Source organism: Columba livia, chromosome 7 (assembly GCF_036013475.1).
Source record: "Columba livia isolate bColLiv1 breed racing homer chromosome 7, bColLiv1.pat.W.v2, whole genome shotgun sequence".
Classification (NCBI taxonomy): domain Eukaryota; kingdom Metazoa; phylum Chordata; class Aves; order Columbiformes; family Columbidae; genus Columba; species Columba livia.
In genome coordinates, this window is record NC_088608.1 from 34,883,443 (window position 1) to 34,902,976 (window position 19,534).

The 19,534-nt window shown below is 39.7% G+C and overlaps 1 protein-coding gene across 6 annotated transcripts in view; it reads left to right on the plus strand.

Annotated features, from left to right (window-relative positions):
* The window catches only part of USP40 (ubiquitin specific peptidase 40), a 33,914-nt gene that overhangs the window by 11,648 nt on the left and 2,732 nt on the right, over nt 1-19,534 (plus strand). For 4 of the 6 annotated variants that reach the window (XM_065069219.1, XM_065069222.1, XM_065069220.1 and 1 more), the window contains 21 exons: nt 1,121-1,442; nt 1,956-2,037; nt 2,799-2,970; nt 3,809-3,893; nt 4,949-5,019; nt 6,204-6,523; nt 7,464-7,590; nt 8,193-8,250; nt 8,926-8,979; nt 9,775-9,863; nt 10,519-10,605; nt 11,415-11,451; nt 12,407-12,471; nt 13,068-13,142; nt 14,962-15,088; nt 15,941-16,035; nt 17,183-17,301; nt 17,698-17,763; nt 18,004-18,214; nt 18,349-18,444; nt 19,268-19,362. In XM_065069219.1, coding sequence (XP_064925291.1) covers nt 1,121-1,442; nt 1,956-2,037; nt 2,799-2,970; nt 3,809-3,893; nt 4,949-5,019; nt 6,204-6,523; nt 7,464-7,590; nt 8,193-8,250; nt 8,926-8,979; nt 9,775-9,863; nt 10,519-10,605; nt 11,415-11,451; nt 12,407-12,471; nt 13,068-13,142; nt 14,962-15,088; nt 15,941-16,035; nt 17,183-17,301; nt 17,698-17,763; nt 18,004-18,214; nt 18,349-18,444; nt 19,268-19,362 — 2,453 coding nt within the window. Of the gene's footprint in view, nt 1-1,120; nt 1,443-1,955; nt 2,038-2,798; nt 2,971-3,808; nt 3,894-4,948; nt 5,020-6,203; nt 6,524-7,463; nt 7,591-8,192; nt 8,251-8,925; nt 8,980-9,774; nt 9,864-10,518; nt 10,606-11,414; nt 11,452-12,406; nt 12,472-13,067; nt 13,143-14,961; nt 15,089-15,940; nt 16,082-16,130; nt 16,172-17,182; nt 17,302-17,697; nt 17,765-18,003; nt 18,215-18,348; nt 18,445-19,267; nt 19,363-19,534 lie in introns of those variants that run through there. The other 2 variants (XR_010473757.1, XR_010473758.1) reach the window with 2 other exon arrangements.

The following is a 19,534-nucleotide window of genomic DNA, read 5'->3' on the forward strand; positions in this document are numbered from 1 at the left end:
AAATCTTTATGTGAGTCTTTGGCAGAGGTAGATGCTTTTCTGACTTTGACAGGGAAGAGATAGAAACAAGTTGTGATTAACCCAGTATTAACCATTTCTAAGTTTGAGTGCTATTGTGGATATTACCCAAGTTGACTTTTCGCAAGTGCTGGATTTATACTAAAAGCGCATTGATCAGTGCAACATGTGCCTTATTTCAATAACTGTTTTGTTTTAGAAGTATCAAATGAGTTTTGGATTATGATTAAAACTGAAATTCAGATTTTGGGCATTTGTTTTTCTTTGTGTCGGTTTCTTTTCTTGAGGGATTGGGGTGTTTTTGTAGTTTTGGGGGGACTAGGATTTGAGTGTGGTTGTTGTCCACTTCTGCCTCACATCCTTCAAGAGCCACGATTTTGTTTTGTGTAATTTGGACACCAAGCTTGTTTGAAGTATCTGCTGGCTGCTAAAATGAAAGTAGAGAACAGAGTGGCTAAGCTGGGCCAAACTGAGTAGGTTTGAAGTTCTTGAGATACCACAATGGGTGGCATTAATTTGGATAAGATACAGCTCATCAGACCGGAACTGAGCTCAAGATCCTGGTCTAGTGAACACAAATGGGAGCAGTTGTGCAGAGACTAGAGAGTGAGAAATAGCAGTGTTAGAGGCCTAAACTAGTTGGGTTGTTACTCTGTGTCTGATAAAGCAGAAACTATTTTTTTAATTGTCTGTAGAGCATCATGCCCTGTGTTACCTTCACAGGGATGGAGAGTATGCACTTGTGGCAAGTGTTATAAAAGGACTCCAGTGTCTCAAGCAATCTTTGGAATTCAGAAGTTAATCTGATGTAGTTCTTAGCGATTCATGGATGTTGCAAACAATTATTTTGCAATTTCTTGCATGATAGTTTGAAACAAAGCTAGCAACAGCATATAAAAGATCAGGCAGATCAGTGCTGGTAGGAAAATTACTTTTTTTTTCAGTCTAAACTGGGGAAATAAATGAGGAAACATCATAAAACCAAGTTTGAAGGATTGGGGTTTGTGTATTAATTTGAGGATGAATCAGGTGAAGTAGCTAATGCAGGCTGCTATACTTAAGACTGGGTATATTCTTAATCTTGTCCTTCCTTTCCTTTTAGTATTTGCAAAGCCATCCTCAGATATTTCAGTTCAATCCTGTTGAAAATAAGGTTGGTCTGAAGGAAAAACACAAGCTCGAGTTTAAGTCAGATTCTCAAGGACAAGATCTCCAAAGCCACCCTCAGAAGAATGACGTCCAGTGGAATTCAGAAAAAAAACCTACAGGGCCAAGGGCCAGTTCTGCTGGTGGCCATTGGTTTGATCTGAATGATTCAAAAGTCCAGCCGATCAAGGAGAAGGATATTGAGAAACAATTTCAGGGTAAAGAGAGTGCCTACATGCTGTTTTATCGAAAATCTCAGTTGAAAAGACCACCTGAAGGTACACTAAGCTTATCTTGGTATTCTGGGGGCTTCTTTTGTTGGCAGTTTGTTTTATGGAGGACAAAGGCTGTTGGACCTTTCTTTCCTATCCAAGAGCTGAAAGTACATTTTCTTTCTATGCTCATTTGAAAAAAGGGTTAACTAAGATACACGGAGGATACCTCTAAGGAAGTAATGACCAGTTAATTGACTGTAGCTAATGCTAACTTTTTTCTAGTATGCTTCACAAATACTGGCACAACTTCTACTGAAAAAAATACACGTTTTTGCTAACAGCATTCATGTATCAGTTTCTCTTAGGGCGAGATTGATGGGAAGAAGTAAAAGCACTTGTTTGGTTTTTTTGCATCATCTTGCAGTTTAATTTTCTCTATTACAAAAGGATGCAACATTATTGCTCTGACCTTTCAATGATTACCGTACTGTAGTGTCTCATCTTGATTGCTTTTCTTGTTTGCCAAAATATGTTTGAAGCAGCTGAGACCAAACTAGGCTGTGTTATTTGTTGCAGCACGAGGAAATCCAAGGTACCAAATTCCTGAACACCTTCTGAATGAAATGAATGCTGCTAATACCGAACTGCAAAAAAAGAGGTATATTGATGTAACTGTACCTATCTCTTAAACAGCATTCTGAATCTGTGGATCTCCAAAGTGATATAAAATGAAAGAAACTCATTGAGCTGAGCCAGATACTAAAATGATTCAGTGCCATAGGGGTTAATGGAGGAATACGACTTGTATGCCCACATTCTGCCTTCACTAGTTCCCTGCCTCCGTGTTAGTGGTGTAACTGGGCATTCTACAGAATTTCAATGGAAACTTACAGTTTAAGGTTGTACCTTTTTTCCCTGTGAAAATCAATGTAATTCTGGAAGGAGAAAAGAATACTTATGTTTTTAGAGGGAGTTCTCCACTGGGAGAAGTGGGAATGACTTGCTTTACTGTGAAACAGCAGGTAAGTGGTATCCTTTGCCAGAAATGTGAAGGAGAGAGCTAGTGGTGTTCAGCTTGGTCAAAACTTCTCCTTCTGTTGAGGAACACACAGTACTGATGATACTCCTGAATAAGGGTTAAACTATTAAAATTTAGACACACACAGGAAACCCAAATGTTGTGTGATATTTTTGTACTGTGCAAATTTCACTCCTTTGTGTATTTGTTGCTGCATTTTGCATCATCTCTAGTCATCTTTAAAAACCTCTGCGTACCCCTTGGTGGAGGAGAGAATGTGACAGTGAGTTTAGTTGTGAGGATATGAGATCCAGGACAACTACACAGAAGCATCTCTGAGATAAGCTAGTTGTTTGTCAATATTAAATTCACCTGTTTATTGTTGTGTTATTCTTTCAAAGAGCGGAATGTGACTCAGCAAACAACGGCATTGATTTACACCTCCATTTGAGCTCATGTTATAAGTTTCATAATGGGGCTTTGCATCCTTCCCTTACTTGGAAAGAGAGTGTTGTGGATTTGACTATTGATAGAAGAAAAACACTGGGAGACCTTCGACAATCAGTATTCCAGGTATTAGCTATATTCGATTAGTTCAAACAGTTTCTGCTTGAGCTACAACAATATTTACCTATGTATTTATATTGCAATTTTTACCTCAATGAGACATTTTCGACAGTAAATGTTATGTTAGGAAACTAAAAGCTATATGGATTTACATAGAAGGAAACATTGGTTTGAGAGCTGGTTTTGAAGTATTAAAGAAGCCATTAAATTGATGAAACTTCAATTATGCAGACTTTAAAAAGCTCTTATATGCTAATAATTTTTATTTGGGCAGAATACATCTGGCAATGTATTGACACTTTGCAAACTATTCTTAACATTTCAGTTTGTGACAGATTTGTCTTCGTATTTTTAGGGAGCTAGCTGGCCTTTGAAGGAACTAATCAGAGTAGGTTAACAAAAAAAGAATATAAGTTAAAAGAGATGTTTAGCTTAGCTATTGAATGTGGTACCTTTGCATTTGTTCTCTACTATGTTAAAGGAGTATGACAATATGTAAAATGCCTTTTCATAGATATCCAAATCAAAGCTAATTTAATGTCAGGAAACACTGTTTGCTTTTCCTGTACCTCACAACCTTTGGTTAGTGTCAAGTTGAAACGTTATTTTTGTCTATCTGGTGACTACTCTGAAAGGCCAAGTCCTAAATGCTTGTTTTCTGTGTTACTGGCCTTCTTGAAGTAAATAGTTGTGACTTGTAAAGTGTCAAAGTGAGCTTAGTAGCCAGATTTTAACAGCTTTCAGCAAAGTTGTAATTTTGAGTGATGTGAGTTATTGATTGCTCGTATTTTTTTTAATATATATATATATATTTTTTTTTTTTAAATTTATTATTCCCAATTAGATGTTGGAATCTTGGGAAGGAGACATGATTCTCAGTATTGCCAAGCCTTTACCCGCAGGACTGCATCTTTACCAGATGCTTGACGGTAAGACTACTACATACAAGGCTTCCATTGTATTTATATTTTGTATTTACTGCAGGCATTGTGGATTTAATATGTAAAACATCTTGAAGACGTGTATTACTGAACACTCTTAAAACTCACTCATGTGCAAGCCCACTGCTGTGATTTAGGATACTCTTGTTAGAGAAATGAAGGGGTTTCAGACCTTTATATGTAATCTTTGTTGAAAAGTATAGTAAGGCTGAGATCTTATGCAAGTTAAATGTATTTGGTGACAAAAATATTTGTCTGTGTTTTAACCTTAATTTGCTTCTTAATGTTTGCTTTCATAGTATTTACCTAGTAAGCAGAAGAGAGAAGAGAGGAGCCAGGTGTGACATCTAAGAAAAATGTAGGTTAGACTAAGCTGATGTAGGAATTTTGTAGAGCAAAATGCTTACCTAAAGAGTAGTTGAACCATTTATTAAGAGTATTGTGAGCTCTGTCTCCAGCTTTGCAATGTTATTTTAGGTGTTAGTCTTCAAAAATTCAGCGATTTAAAAATGTTATAGTCTTTGTGGTCTGTTTCAGAAAATGAGGGTTCTGCCAAAGCATAGCCCAACTTTCTGTGATGTTGAAATCAAAATACACATGTCCCTATAGCTGCTTTAAATGTTCCTTCCCATTAGTATTTCAAAGAATGGGCTTGGAATGTACAGTGTGTACCTTGTTTATTGAATCCAACCTTTTTATTTTCAATCTATTGATTCACTGTTAAATTTCATGTAGATATTCCTGACAAGGCAGCTTGACCAGTCAAGTGTTACCTTGGGCCCCAGTTTGCAAGGGAAATGGAACTGGAACCTCCATGCTGCAGCTCTCTGTACTCAGCCGGAGTAGGGCTGTGCACCCACCTATGCTGCTCTTCCCACAGGAAAGAAGCATAGCTTACTCTCTCTAAATGCTGATCACACAGAAGCATTTGTCATGATCCACTTGAGCCAGAGTAGAATGTGCCAGCATGTTTTAGTTTACCAGCTGACCCTGCTTGTCTGTTTTGAGCAGGGGCAGTAACTTGATGATTTGCTCCTTTTTAGGAGATGAGCTGACGCTGGACAGCATTGGGCTGGCTGATGGAGCAGATGTCTTTGTGTGGAATGGGAAAGAGGTAAAAGAACCAAATACCCTCTCTCCTTGTCAACTCTGAAGAGATAAGATGCAATCTCCAGACCCAGTTCTGGAGATGTTGGTTTGTTCTGCAGATGTGCTACTGCCATACCAACATTGGCTTTGGGGACACTACTTCAGCCGCATATAGGATACTTGTTTTTACAGCTTGTCAGTGTACCTTGTGTGATGTACAATGTTCTGCTTGATAAAATTATAAACACAATTATACTATGCAGAGTGCAATAGCATCAGGTTGATAGATACCTGTAGATATCCAAGGCCAGTTACAGCGGAGTGTATTCTGAAAACAACCAGTGCCTCTTGGAAGGAGATTGGGTGATAGTAATGCAATAACAAAAACTTATGCCCTGTAGGGAATCATTTCACATATAAAGTTAGACCTGTCAATGACTACTTTTGTATATGGCCTCCCTGGAATACTGTGCTCCTTTTCTAGTGTCCCATCTTCCTTTTAATGTAATATTAAGGCTTCTGCATAACTTTCAAATGCGTGCTTCAGTGGTTATATAATATAGCATTTTATCCCATCTCTGTAATGAAATACAGTATTAGTTTTAAAAGACTTTTTTTAATTGTAAAAGTATACGTTTTTCTTTCTGATTTGTCAACAAAAACAAAGCAAAAACCAAAACAAATAACAAAAACAAAAGAAAACCTCTAGCAACAGAGTCATTCTTGTCTTGGTTGTATTTCTGATATGGTCTTCACTACTCCAGCTTCCTGTGTGATTGAATTATTTTCAGCAAGAACCTATATTTTTTGCCTAGGTTGAATATATAGAAAGGCCAGATTTTAAAAATCTCACTCTTGATCTGCCTCAGTCACACTTTTGGGTTGTTCTTTAATATCCTGAGGGACTAAATTCCTCTGTTCTTAATCTGATGGAGATCAAGCATCCACTGTTTTTCCTGCTACTTTTACCAATATATTTACTGTATATGCAACCTTGGAACGTACCTTAGCATTATGTTTTTTCTTCCCAGCACCTTTTGCGTTATTCTGGTTGTTTGTTCAGTAGGCATTTGGTCAAAGGTGGTTTATTCCTAATGAGGAGAGAGGGTCCATCTTTTTGTCCAAATAATTTTATGATTGTCATTTATTGCTTTCCAGCTTTTTCTGTATTTGATCACCACCACATAAATCTTGCATTCCTTACCTCAGGTTGGTGGTACGAAGGTGATGACAGGCCCTGATCATGAACCCGTGGTCATAAACGTTCTTCGTTTAGTGGAGTATAATGAAGGAGGGAAGGGTCAACATTTCACAGAATCACAGCACATATTTTCATGCAGCACAAAACTGGGTGACCTGCGCAGAGCCCTGGCACCCTCAGGAGGGATCATGCTAAAGAATGGCTCAGGACCAGATAAAGAAGCTAAGAACTGGGAAGTTTTTCTTGAAGAAAATATGAAGGAAACAGTCAAAAGTGTTGGTCTGACGGATGGATGCTCAGTACTAATCTTAGACAGCCATGACCAGAGGTAACCATTTTGATCACAAGTATAATTAAACACCAGAGCAATTTTGGCAAAATCGGTTCAGTTAAAATTAGACCATCTATATGTATATATATTTTTTTAACTAATTTTCACTTTGAGCTTTTTAATTCAAGATATCATAATCTTAAATTTTGAGGATCAGCTGCTTATCAACTGTTAGATTTTCTTTGCTCTTGAAGTGCAGATGCAGCCACATCCTTTGACTTACACTTGCAAAGGGAAAAACCTAGCAGGAACAACTTGTGCCCAATGTGCTGGCACCATCTTTGGCATAACCTGAATTTCTGAGGCTTGAGTCATGTGGTTCTCCAAGGGAGTTGGGATAAGAAAACAGAGCAGTATCAGAAAGAGTAAGCAGCTCGGCTGAATCTCCCAGTTGAATCTGAAGTTGCCAGGGGCAAACTTCTGGTCTCATTTACTTTTCCAGTGTGTAGCCCTGAGGTTACATTCCTCTTTTCAGAGACATGTATATGTGCTTGTTATGTAAATTCTGATTTCCTACTTGAAACAGCACTGACAAATTGAGATTAAATCAAGCAGTGAGAGGGTTCTTCACTAAGGACTGTTACTGTATATATGTACTGTAGCAAGGAGAGAGAGAAAAATCTCAAGTTTTAGTTATAACTAGGTATATTTTTACCATATTTTTTTTCAGAAGCCTTAAATTCAGCCTCAGAAAGTGACTTAGACTCTGAAGTACCTTCAGGAATTTCAGTCCCATTGAAAACCAGTTACTAAAACATAGCCCAGAGGTGCCTGGATGCTGCCTGAGGCCTCTGACTCTTACTCTGCTATGTGCCACCTCTATTAATGACCTAGACATTATTTTGATGTATTTCAGAGCTTTGGTATTTAGCAATCTAGCCCAGACAATGTGTAACTTTCCTGTCTTTGCTGAATTCTGCACTACTCGTTTTTACAGCTTCGTGAATGTGTCAAGCGGCAATTTGACGGCTTTTACATATGACATCAGCTGGCTCCAAGTCAAAAACTTCTGCAGAGAGGATGACGAAGAGAAGCACGTGAAAATTACTGCCACTGTTGAAACAGTAAGGATGTGATTCTTCAGGGGTGTAACACAGGCTGTTTTCCTGAAAAGCTTGGCCAGTGCACGTGTGCCAATGAATGAGCAGTGAATTTAGCCTCAGGGGTGAAGTTTTCCTGTGATGAGAACTTGGAGTTACCCTTACTGGGATACTTTGTGTGCTGTGCAATAAGGCTATAATGCTGATAACTTAAACCGGCTGTTTTTTGCAAGGGGTGGACCTCTCTGGTACATTTTCTGCCTTTTGATTTTTTTTTTCCTGTTACAGAAAATATGAAGTGCTATGTAGTTTTGCTCACAAAATTACTGTTTGTGCAAAATTAGTCTTTTGATAAATCCATAAATTAAATGACACTTTATTTTTCTTTGGAATCCTGTTTTTAGGGAAAATTTCCACAAATGTGTTATGATACCAATGCATTTACTTATTATATCTATTTGGTATGATAATGTGAAATGTTTTCTCACCTGAACAGAGTGTTAACAGCAATAAGAACATAACTAGGATGCATTTCAGGTGAAGGCTGCCTTTTGTGGGCTGGCATTTGAACAGCGGGTGTGTTACTGGCATTCTGTATTAGAGGTGTTAATATTGCTTTCTTTCAGGTGATGTCAGATATCAAAAAGAAAGCAATACGGGAGCTTCAGCTAGAGGAGGAACTAGGTAAGTGTTCAACAGCTTTACTTTCAGATCTGGTAATGTTAGAATTTACTGGCTGACTTTCTGCTTTTTGCATCAGACTATTCAAAACAACAAATCCACTGCTGTTAGGTGGATATTTTTTGGAAATAAAGAGGGTGCAGAGGACTTCAAATTCATCTAATTCTGAATAAAATTATTATTTTCCCTAACTTAAAAAAGTTGGTGTAAATCTTGATTAAAATGTATTTTCTGAAACTCTTTATTTTTCAGAAACTGTTTTAGTAGGAATTATCAAGTCATCTTACTAAAGCACTACACTCAGAATTGAAGTAGGGTTTTTTGTAACCTTATTTCTTTCTTTAAGACACTCCAATTTTCTTTCTTTAAAGTTTTTGCTGATGTCTTTACCTTTGGAAGCATTTGGTCAGTTTTGTAGTATTTTCCTGATTGTGGATAACAGCTGATTTCAAAGAGAAAGTAAACTTTTGCTAAAAGGATAAAAACAGGGAAAGTTCATGAAGTCTCTAGGCACCTCTTTCCAATCGTACTTTTGCTGTAATACCTCCGGAGCGAGGCCTCTATGATAAACCTGTTGTTGCCATTAATCTTAAATACGTTATCTGTCTAAACTTCTGAGCCAAATTTCTCCTCATTTAAATTACTTAATACATCTCTTTCCTGCCCTTTTTGTTACAGCAAACGACAGCTGTCTTAGACCTGTTAGCGGAAATGGGAAACTTCTGTCTCCAGGTAAATTTATTTATTTAATCAACATTCAGTAAGATGTTCAATTGGGAGACTTTCAGCTTCCCTTTGTCCTTCCCTGGGAGAAGTACACACATATAACTCCACTAATTTTCAGGCTTAACTTCTGTTAAGCAGCTCTGTGGGTTTTGTTTTGTTTTCCACCGGTTTTACTATTTATTAACAGTACCAATACAAAGCTAGAGGCTAAACTTAAATGTTCAGCTTCGTTTTATTAGTTGCATCCCTAATGAGTAAGACTGATCAGCATACCTGCCATTGTTTATTGAGCCCTGGCCATGTGCTTCAAGACTTGAAATTAACAGAAAGTTCTTTTTCCAATACTTATTTTATAAATTGAAAACTCTCTAAGTGATTTGTGTTGAATCACAAAGTGTAGTAGTGGAGTAGTCAAGCAGTAGACAGGGAGCCCTGGGAGGCTGGAAAATGGCAGTCCCTGGAGGTGTTCAGAGCTTCACTGGAAAAAGCCCAGAGTGAACTGATCTGACATCAGGGTGCTTTCTGCTCTGAGCAAGGGTTTGGACCAGACAATCTACAAAGGTACATTCCAACCTAAATTCTTCTGTCACCCTATATACAAGGGGTGGTGGGGAGGAACTGTTATACAAATGTATCTTTGCTCTGGTTGTAGGATGCTGACAGATCCAATATCAACACTGTGGACATGAAGTTCTCTAAATGTCACTGGACATTTTTGTCTAAAGAGCAGCATAATAGAATAGATACTTTCAGGAAGCATCAGCTTATGATGTTCTCTTTATTTTTTTGTCCTCCCTGAAGTGCCTGAGGATTATACTGTCAAGGAAGCAGAACTGAAAATGGGAAGCTTGCTGGGACTGTGTCATGGGAAAGCTCCAACATCCACTCAGGTATAGTACTGCTGTGACTGAAGAGAGTCTCGTGCTGCTTTTCTGCTTTGTTTGCATTTCCCAATATTTTATGTAGTCCTCTTTTTACTCTTTTAGTGGTTGTAAATGGCATGGAAATAAATGCTCAGTGATGCTGAGAATCATACATATTGGCACAAAGGCTCACACCATTTATCTTGGTTGCAGAAGGCCAAGAACATATATATGACCAGTTAATATAGCTCATTTGACTAGTGGTAAATCGTTTATCATTAGTCTGTTTGTGGTTGTTCAGCTTTGGTGCTCTGTGTGTATACTTTTGTAAAGAGCACAAAGTAAGAAAAGGGAGATATTGTTCTTGGTATCTACAAGTTTTAAATACGGAAAAAATATTGTATATTTCTAAAGATCAGAATGCTAGCAGGTTTTTCTCTCTCATTTGCAGCAGGCTAAGTGTGTGTGCAGATAGTTAATGAACATCTGCTGATGGCCATAACTCAATTGCATGTGTTCCTGTTTGTCCTCCTTAGATTATTTGCTTTAGCTCAAAGGAGTTTGTGGTGTTTGACTGATGGCAGGTTTGCATTAGCTGGTGTGTGTATGCATTAGGGGGTGTTACATCACAGTATTTCCATACTTAAATATGTATTCTGATAGCTTATACTTGCTTCTTTAGCTCTTCCTGTATTTTATTGTTGGGAGTGACCAAAATGCAGGCCCTGAGATGGAGATAGTTGTGGAAGAGACTGCGTCTGTCAAAGAGGTAAGTCTGTCTGTTTTTAAAAGCTTTTGTCATGCCAGGATCAGGTCTGCTGCTCCTGGAGAATTTTGCATTATACCAGTGTGTCGCTTCAGGTCATCAGGAGACACCGAGGCAAAGGAAGCGTTTCAGCTCCAGCAGGCCAGTAGGGAAGAATGCCTTGATCTTTCCCCAAGTAGTAAAGAGACCTCCTTGCTTTTTCCCAAGGATGAACACAGCCCGACTGCTTTGTGCGTGGTTCACTGCTTCTTTTATACACAGCAGTGCTCAGAGTGATCTGCAGTCACGGCAGAGCCAGCCACAGTTCTGTTGTGTTCTAGTTCATCCCGCTCTGAATGCGCAGAACTGGGGTAAAAAGGGTCGGGAAGAGCTGTGGGCAGAGCCAAGGAAGCAGTTCTGGGTACTACCAGGCCAGACTTCTGGACCAGAGTCCCGGAGTCAACGAGTAGTGGCTGGAACCTCTTGAGTTTGCAGGCTTCAGTTCTAAAACGTGCATCTTCAAACTCTGGGATGGAATTTGCTTAAGTAAAGTAGCAAGCTCACAGCACAATCTTTTGGTTTTCTAACAGTTTGTGAAAGCTGACTCACCTGAGGTAGTTAATTTTTTGCCTGAAAGCAACCTCATATTTAAAGGGTTTAATATATAGCTGAAATACACCATGTCTGTGTAATTATGTTGTTTTTAGGAATTCACCATGAATCAGTTGCTTAGTTCTTATGTTAGAATATTCTAGTGTGGATTTGCTGTAAACTTGTATTTTGCAACCTATATGTTGAGACAAGTCTCACTGTATGGCTTTTTTGTTTTTCAGTGTCTAAATTTAATGCTGGAAAAAGCTGGATTATCAGGTTAGTTCTATGTGCTATTATTTAATGATTTTTAAAGGAATTTCCAGATTTCTAAGACAGCTCTTGCTGCCCTAAAACTTGAAAGTCAGTAAATTTATGACAATGATCTATGTGCCGTAGTAATGTGAGGAGGGGAAAGAATGATCAGCTTGCAGTCTTGCTGTGATAAAAGCTGGCTGTGCAGTTGCTCTCAAAAATCAGTTTAAAGCTTTGTATTTAATTAAAATATGGCAAACCCCACAGTTTCTAGACTATTTGCCTGGGTGCATGTGCAGATGGAGAAATTTGGCTGCTTTGACATGATTTTCTACAGAGTGAGAACAAGTGCATGAGATTAACTGTAAAAAATAATTTTTGTTTTCTTTGCAAAAACAAGCTATTCAAAATGAGATCATAGTTGCTCATTATTTGGGAATCTGAGCGATAGCAGTTTTTGTTACTGAGATTTTATGTGAGGATTAAGGAGGAGAAATAGGCAGCAGTAGCATGGCACATGAATTTCCTGGCTGAACAGCTCTTGCCATTGATGCTGACAGGGAGGAAGGAGGAGAAGAGACTTGGAGTGATGATGTTCTCCGGCTTTCGTTCTAAACATTCATTTAATACTGAATTTGTGTTACAGTGGAGTGATGGTTGCAAAATCAGCCACATGCCAAAAACCATAGAAGCTCACCTGAAAGACATTCCTGTCAGGATATACATGGACTGTCCCAAGTAAAAGTTAAATATTGTACCCTTGGTACATGTACAGCTGAGTTGAAGTAGTTAATAATGTCTTGAAATAAACGTAACCTGGGGAAGGATGTGAAGGTGGTTCAATTTGTCAGAGTGATGTTAGGAAAACAAGAAACAAGCAAGAGAACTTCTTAATGTTTATTCAGGTTTTTGAAATGTTTTTTCATAGCAGTGTTGTTGACTAATTAGTTTTCCATATGTATGTTTTTGTTTTTGTTAGGTGACAACTGGCATTTGAGAAGGATGGACTGGTGCTATGAAGCAGGGGAAGCATTAAGTCAGGAAGTAAGAGGATCCTATGTTTGATTTGAATCATGCTGTAGTCTATTGACTTCATTTTTCTGTAGAGATTTTCCGTGGAGAGAGCTGCAGTAAAGCAAATGTGTGGTGGTTTTGTGTGTGCTACATTAGTACACACATTGTTTTATTTTCACAGGGCCTTATGAAGTCAGTGTTGGGGTGACCATGGTTAAGATGTAAATCTTGTGCACCTGCCTTATTTTCAGGGACTAGGATTCAGCTTTACCAGCATAGTTTTTTTTCTAAAGTCTGGACTTCCTGTCCATTGAAGATAATTCTGCAAAGAAGCATGAGGTGTCAGCTGTTGAGCTGCAGAGGTGCAAAGGAAATCCAGAGCTCAGCAGGATGCTCTGGAAGGGGCTGCTGCAGAGCAGTCTCCTGTAGGTGCAGCACTGTGTGCTGCTGCAAAGCTGTCTGCAGCTGCTGGGTGTTAAATGGATGTTTCTGTGCCCCTTGATGGAAAAGCAAAACACCTTGGAATTTTGGCATGCATGGCTTAAATAACCACCAACATATATTTTAGGAAACAAAGCACCAGAAAGTGTAGCCTCACCAGTATGCTGTGCTTTTTCTTCCTACAGAATGCCACTCTGAAGGAACTTAATGTTTGCAGAGGAGATACATTGGTTGTAACGGAAGGAAAGCTTCCACCAAAGGTAAAAGAAGAGAGATGGTGTTCTTTAGTTTCTTGACAGTGTCTGGAAATGTGAATATGATAGTAGTTTGTTTTGTTTGTTTGTTTGTTTTCTCTTGCTTATTTTAAAAATATTTCAGTTGAAAAAATTTAGTCTTTAATAATAATGCTTTTTGTAGTTTTAAAGATTTTATTTCAAACATTTATAATATTCCTAGTCTATCTATTCTTCTTTCAGCTTGTGTAGTAAGAGGCTTGCCAATGGCAGCGTATTTATCTAGGAGTGTGTTGAGGTTAATTTCAAACATTTAGAATATTCTTAGTCTATCTTTTCTTCTTTCAACTTGTGTAGCAAGAGGCTTGCCCGTTGCAGCATCTTTGCCTAGAAGTGCGTTCGGGTTAACAGATCTGGAGGAAATCAGTATTTCTGGCACACAAGGTTGTTGAGAGGGCACAATTCTTATGCTATTGCTTCTTCACAAAATCAGCCATCTCTCTGCCCTCTTTTCTTGATCCATTGCTCTTCTTTTTGTGCTGCTGTGGAGAGTCGGGCTTCACCTTCCACCACCCTTTTCCTTAGATTGAAGGAACTACAGTTCAAGGCTGCGGGGACCTCCTTGGTGACCTCCAAGGGAGGGCGCACGTCCCCTCGGCGCAGCAGCCAGATGGAAGCCCTGTCTTCTGCTCCCCTTTTCTTGGGCCTCAGAGCTGAGGAGATGGCACCCGATCAGGAGGGGTGGGGTAGGGAAGCGGGTAGGGGAGTGGGAGAGAAGGTCTCACGCTGCTCATGGTGATCCACAGAAGGATTGCTGACTGCCAGGCAGTGGAAGAGCTGAGGCTGCAGGGTGGCTGCCATGGAGGTTGGGCGTCCAGCTAATGCCAGGCGTGGAGGCTGCACCGGCAGTAACACACTCGCCAGGTGCGCTGGTGCCGGCGTAGTGTCTTGAAGGGGAACCCTGGCACGGTGTAGTGGTACCAGGGGAGCCATGTTGGGGGTGGATCCACCTCCACTGGCTCCACATCATCAGCTGCATGAGTGCTGGCCATCACTCCCATGCGGCTGATGGTGCCTCCCCTCCAACATGGCCTCCTCTTCCTCCACAGTACCTGCAGCCACATCTCTCTTCTCTGGCTCAAATGTGAGCAGCCACGCGCTTTGCTGCACTGAGAACCTTTGGCACCAGCCATTGCTGCTGTGAGAGAACCTCAGAGCTCTGAGTTCTGGGTCAACTGTCCTTGTACTGATACTGATTCTGGAACAGAATGCGCTGAGGTGGTTTGTGACTGCACTTGGATGGTGATGTGGCCGTAGATGGCTGTTTTGGGAGTTGAGGGGCCTGTGACCTGAAACGTGCCCTAATGTGGGAGAAGGAGAAGGTTGCGGGGCTGAGGAGCCCCATTCCTGGCGGTGGCTCCCTGTGCCATTCTGCTGCCCCTTGGGCCCAGGGACTGCCCTCCCCTTTCCCTCTAAATTCGTGTTTCTGCTTACATTGTGCTTTTGTGATTCTCATGCTGAAGCTTTTCTGCAGAGACACAGTGGTACAAGATTTTCAGTTTATCCAATACATTTTTGAGTTCTTCACAAATATTGTTCATAAAGCATCTGATCTTTACCCCCTGTATGGATTACATAAAGCTCAGATTTTTGCCTTGCGTAGGCCAAGTCTCATACAAGTGGCTGTATGAGAACAAGTGAGAACTTATAATGTGGGATCATAGATGAATGTTTATGCTTTTACAAAAGCTCAGATTTGAACAAGTCTTCCTGAGACGAAGATACAATTTTTCCTTATCTGCCTTGGAACACATAAGCTAACCAGTACTTTCTGTTTGTTTTTCAGGGTTTCCTGAAAATACCCATCTGGTGGTTCAAGCCTTCAAGTCATATGAAACATGGAGAGAATGCACAAGAGCAAGTGAATGGGGTGACCTGCAAGATGCATGCTTTGCAGGTGTCTCCTGCAGGAGGTGAGCTTGGTCAGTTTTTGAAAGGAATCGTATGGCCACCTTGTCTGTGATTGCACTGACAGCCTTGAGTTAAAACTAAAATTTTAATCCAAAGCCTTAAAATGTTTCTAAAACCTATGAGTGACTGTCCAAGTTTCAGCAGGATTATGGTGAAAGGAGACACTTGGGATACAGATGCTATTTTTCATAAGGCCATGAATGCTGTATGATTCTGTTCTGACATTTCTTAGCTGCCTATGGTCAAGGGTAAGATTAAATTTTGAAGCAAGAGCTCTTTACCCGTCAGTAGATAAAATGGTTTCTCCATACCTGAGGGTGCTGGCAGTATTGTAAAGCATCTACTCACTGAGCATACAGGTGACTGGCTTCAAATGCCAGTGTTGCTGACACTTCCTTCACTACTGAGTTGTGTTGCAGAGCAGGTCCCATCTCCTTTTAGAAGGTTTCTTTGTATTGTTCTCATTTTCTCTCAAACTTTTTCAGAGTTTTATTTTTTCCCCTAATGATTTCAGCAGCATAGGAAAGAGCAGATTTAACCTTCTTTGCATTAGGGTCTGCATTTCCGAGTCATAACCAAAATTAAGGTTATTTACCAATGTGAATAACTGGTCTTAGTTTCAGAATTTGCAGTTGAGGGTCAGTTTGAATTCTTCCTGTTTGGCAACTAACAGGATGTATTTTTACCAACTATATATTATGTTTCTTGAACTGCACTCCCCCAAAAAATTGAGGTCAGGTCCCTTCTCTAAGTGAAATCTCACTTCGAGGTGACTGTTATCTCTTAGGATGATAAACAAAGTCACGTTGACTCTTCTGTTTCTTTCTTCCTCCCCCCTCTCTCATCATCTAAAGATTCACCAGAATCCATCCACACAGACACGGATCTTTGTTATGCTGGCAGTCTAGAGATAGCAGGAGAAGCTTCTTTGGAAGATCTGAAGATGCAGGTTAGATGTTCTCCTGTGTTGAAATGTACAGCGGCACTGTGATGAAGTGAGCTCTATTAATACCTATTTTTTATTTCCTTTTCCCTTGTCTCCAGTATGTTGTGATATGGCATTTGCTTATATGCCATGTTCAGTGGTAAGTACCAAGAGGCAGTTGGAGCATGTAGCTCAGAGACTTCCTTAGTATGTCCCCTGCAGTTGCCATTATTCCTGTCATGTGTCCTGACCTGTAAAAGCCTTGTTGCACTTCATGGGAACTTTGGCTTGCAGCCCTCTCTTTATTTCACAGTGTAAAAATCCTTCATGAGAAGCACACGCATACAAGCACTTCCTAAAAAGCCACTTTCCATTTTCACATTGTTCCTGTATTAGTTTTCTGCGTTGTCTTTTTTTTTTTTTTAATGAATAAAGAATTGCTTTTGATGCACAGAAGGTCACAATTGTCATTCAGGAAGGTACAGCTTAGTTTCTTTAGCTAGAAACTAAGGTGCCTTTCTATGCTTTTTTTTAACCATATAAGTATGATTTTAATACACTGAAGAACCCCAAACCAACCAAACCAAAACCCCACCCAAAAGGAGAAAAAGACATAGAACAATCCTTTAATGAGGCTCATTATCATTTAGCCAGTTGGTTGTTCTACTTAAACTGCCTAGGAAAGGATATCTCATTGGATTCTGATCCATACCAACACTTACTCTTTTGGGTACGACATCAGTGTCAGTCTCTGCCAAACTATCACTATGAAAAGCTGACCATTTGCATCTTGTGAACAAGGAGAATTGTCTTAGCATGGGAAGAGTGTTGTGTCCTTGGGAAGGGCTTAAAGGAGTTTGCTCAGCACTTGTCTAGAGATTGGGGCAATGATTCTGCCAGCCTCATTCCCTCCCAGTTATATAAATTTAGGTTGAAAAAAGAAATTCAGTACTTTTGAAAAATAAGTTGAGAAATGTTGGGAGGGGGTGAAGTCCAACTTGCTTTGAGGTTGAAAAGCCAATATGTCGATCATGGCCACTACCTGTAAGTCACAAACACCTTGCCCTATTTGCGATTGCTTCAGTATGGCATTAAGAATTAATGAAGTGGTTTTCTTTTTATCCAAGGAGACTGGCTGCTGAAATTATTGAAGAAGCATTTCTTTTTTCAGGCTCTGACCTTACCATGCTGCCAGCAGCAGGTTGTCCCACTGCCCTCGTTTCTCAGAGCATGGACAGTGGACAGTAAGCGCCCAGGCAAGCTCTTACGGAACAACAGGCAGCAACTCAAGTAGGTTTCTTATTGAACGCTCAGGCAGCATTTGCAACAGGCTGAGTGTTGATGGGTTGTGGGATGGATTGGTGGGGAAATAATGAGCTCAGTGAAATGCCAACAGAAAGCTCATTTCTGGTTACATTAATGGCGAGCACATTTTTTTTTTTTAATGTGGGAGGGGGAGCTGTGAGCATAAGCAGATTGTACCATGCTTATTCAGCTGAGCTTTATTTTAGGTGTTTTTAAAAGCAATTTTTTTCTTTTTGTCCAAGCTTTTAATTTTTGTTCCAATAGTTTCTTGTTTTGGTTTTCCAGAGAAGAATAAATCTACTTGACTAGAACTGTGATTTTTCTTCTTGGGAACTTTAAATATATGACTAGTCATGTGTATAATCTTTGTTTTGTTTCCAGCCACTATAAGCTGGGTGCCAGAGTGGAAATCTGCATCGAGCCTTTGCAAAAAGAAGAGCATTTGGGGTAGGATCTCAAGATCCTTATTTCTTACAGCAGTGCATTTGAGATGAGACTTAATTTGAGCAGCTATTAACTTAAATATTGTCTGTGAGGATTACAGATATCAGGATGCAACAAGACTTGAGCTTATGTTTTGTTTTCCACAAAGAAAAACAAGGGAGGGCAGGAGGGGTGAAAACTGGGAATTCTGGGTTCTGAAAGCAGGACTCACAAGAAGGGTCCGTTTTCTCTTCCTGCTGACAGGCCCCATGAGCTGCTGCTTCGAGTCCAGATGGGCATCCCAGGGGAGAGGGACTACTATGACTCCACGGATTTGGTGTGGGATATCTCCAAAGAATGCACAGCCTGGGCACTGAGGCAACGAGTGGCTTCTCACTATTGTCTCCCTGTAGATAAAATTGAAATAGCCAAATACTTCCCTGACAGATTTGAGTGGCTGCCAATATCGAGCTGGGTAAGATCTGGAATGACAGAAACCAAGTGTTGTTTGAGACAAGTATGTGTTGGTTTGTAATGCAGTTCTTGAGCAAATGTATTTCAGGAGACTTTTGAAATCTGCCATGTACCAATCTTCTTGATTTTCTTCAGACACAGCAAATTTCAAAGAGGAAACGGAAGAAAAAACAGGAGAGTTTACAGTCAGCGCCTTATCACCTGAAAGATGGAGACATCATTGGGGTGAAGGTAAACCAACCTTGCTTTAATTGTTGCACAAGGATTAGGTTCAGACACTGTGCCCTTTGCAGTATCTTAATTTCTTCCTGGTTTTCCTGTATCCTGCTATGTCTTTATGAAAGTACTGATATGTGAATCTCAACAGTACATTGTGTGGAGAGGAAACTTGCTGCTACTAGTGCTCTTTCTTCTCCTGTTCTTAACCAGCCTGATGGAAGTTTCATGCTTTTCCCCTTGGATATTGGTGCAGCCACTTTCTGCTCTGTGCTTGAACACTATCCAGAAGAATGTGAATCTTTTCTCTTGCCCTAATTTTATTGACTGTGGTGGGTTTTGTTTGTTCTTTTTTTCCCAACTTGGAGTAAAATCCAGGAGTGGTGCCCTTTAAAAATCATATTATAAATTTAAACCCATTACATTTTCCAAAGAATTATTGCAGATGTAGTCATGTTTTAAAGGAACAATTACACAGCAGCATATCGAGCTCTGAAATAGCAATAAGGCTTATTTAGGACACTCTGGAAGAACATACATACTCTCAGGCTTTTAAAGCAGTAGGTGAAAAGTCTGATGTCCTTTTGTGAAGCCTTAAATTATGGAGGGAAATCTCAAATAAGACAAATTCACTGTTAAATGTAATAACTAGACAGAGGAGTCTTCTTTTTTTTTTTTTTTTTTTTTTGCCTTATTGAGTCTTTTCCACTTAGCTTGAAGTTAATTGCTGTAAAACTAGTTAGAGGAAATGTTCTGAGCATTAATTGTGTAAACTGAGCAACATATGGGAATAGTTTGAGCTTATAATTTTCACCTGCCAAATCCTTTTTTACCACAGAACCTTCTCCTTGATGACACTAAGGACTTCAGCACAGTGAGAGATGATGTTGGAAAAGAGAAACAAAGGCAGCTTGCATTAGAAAAAAAGAAAAGGTATTGAGTACTTACACGTATTTTTCTTTAAAATGTGTAAACTGGTCTTTGCTAATATTTGCACTCACTTGATACCTGGGTAATTCTTTGGGAGAGGGCTAACTGGGTGCTCTCAGAGCACACAATTCCAGTAGTTCTGAAAGAAGCTCTCAGTTAATTCAAACTCCTGGCT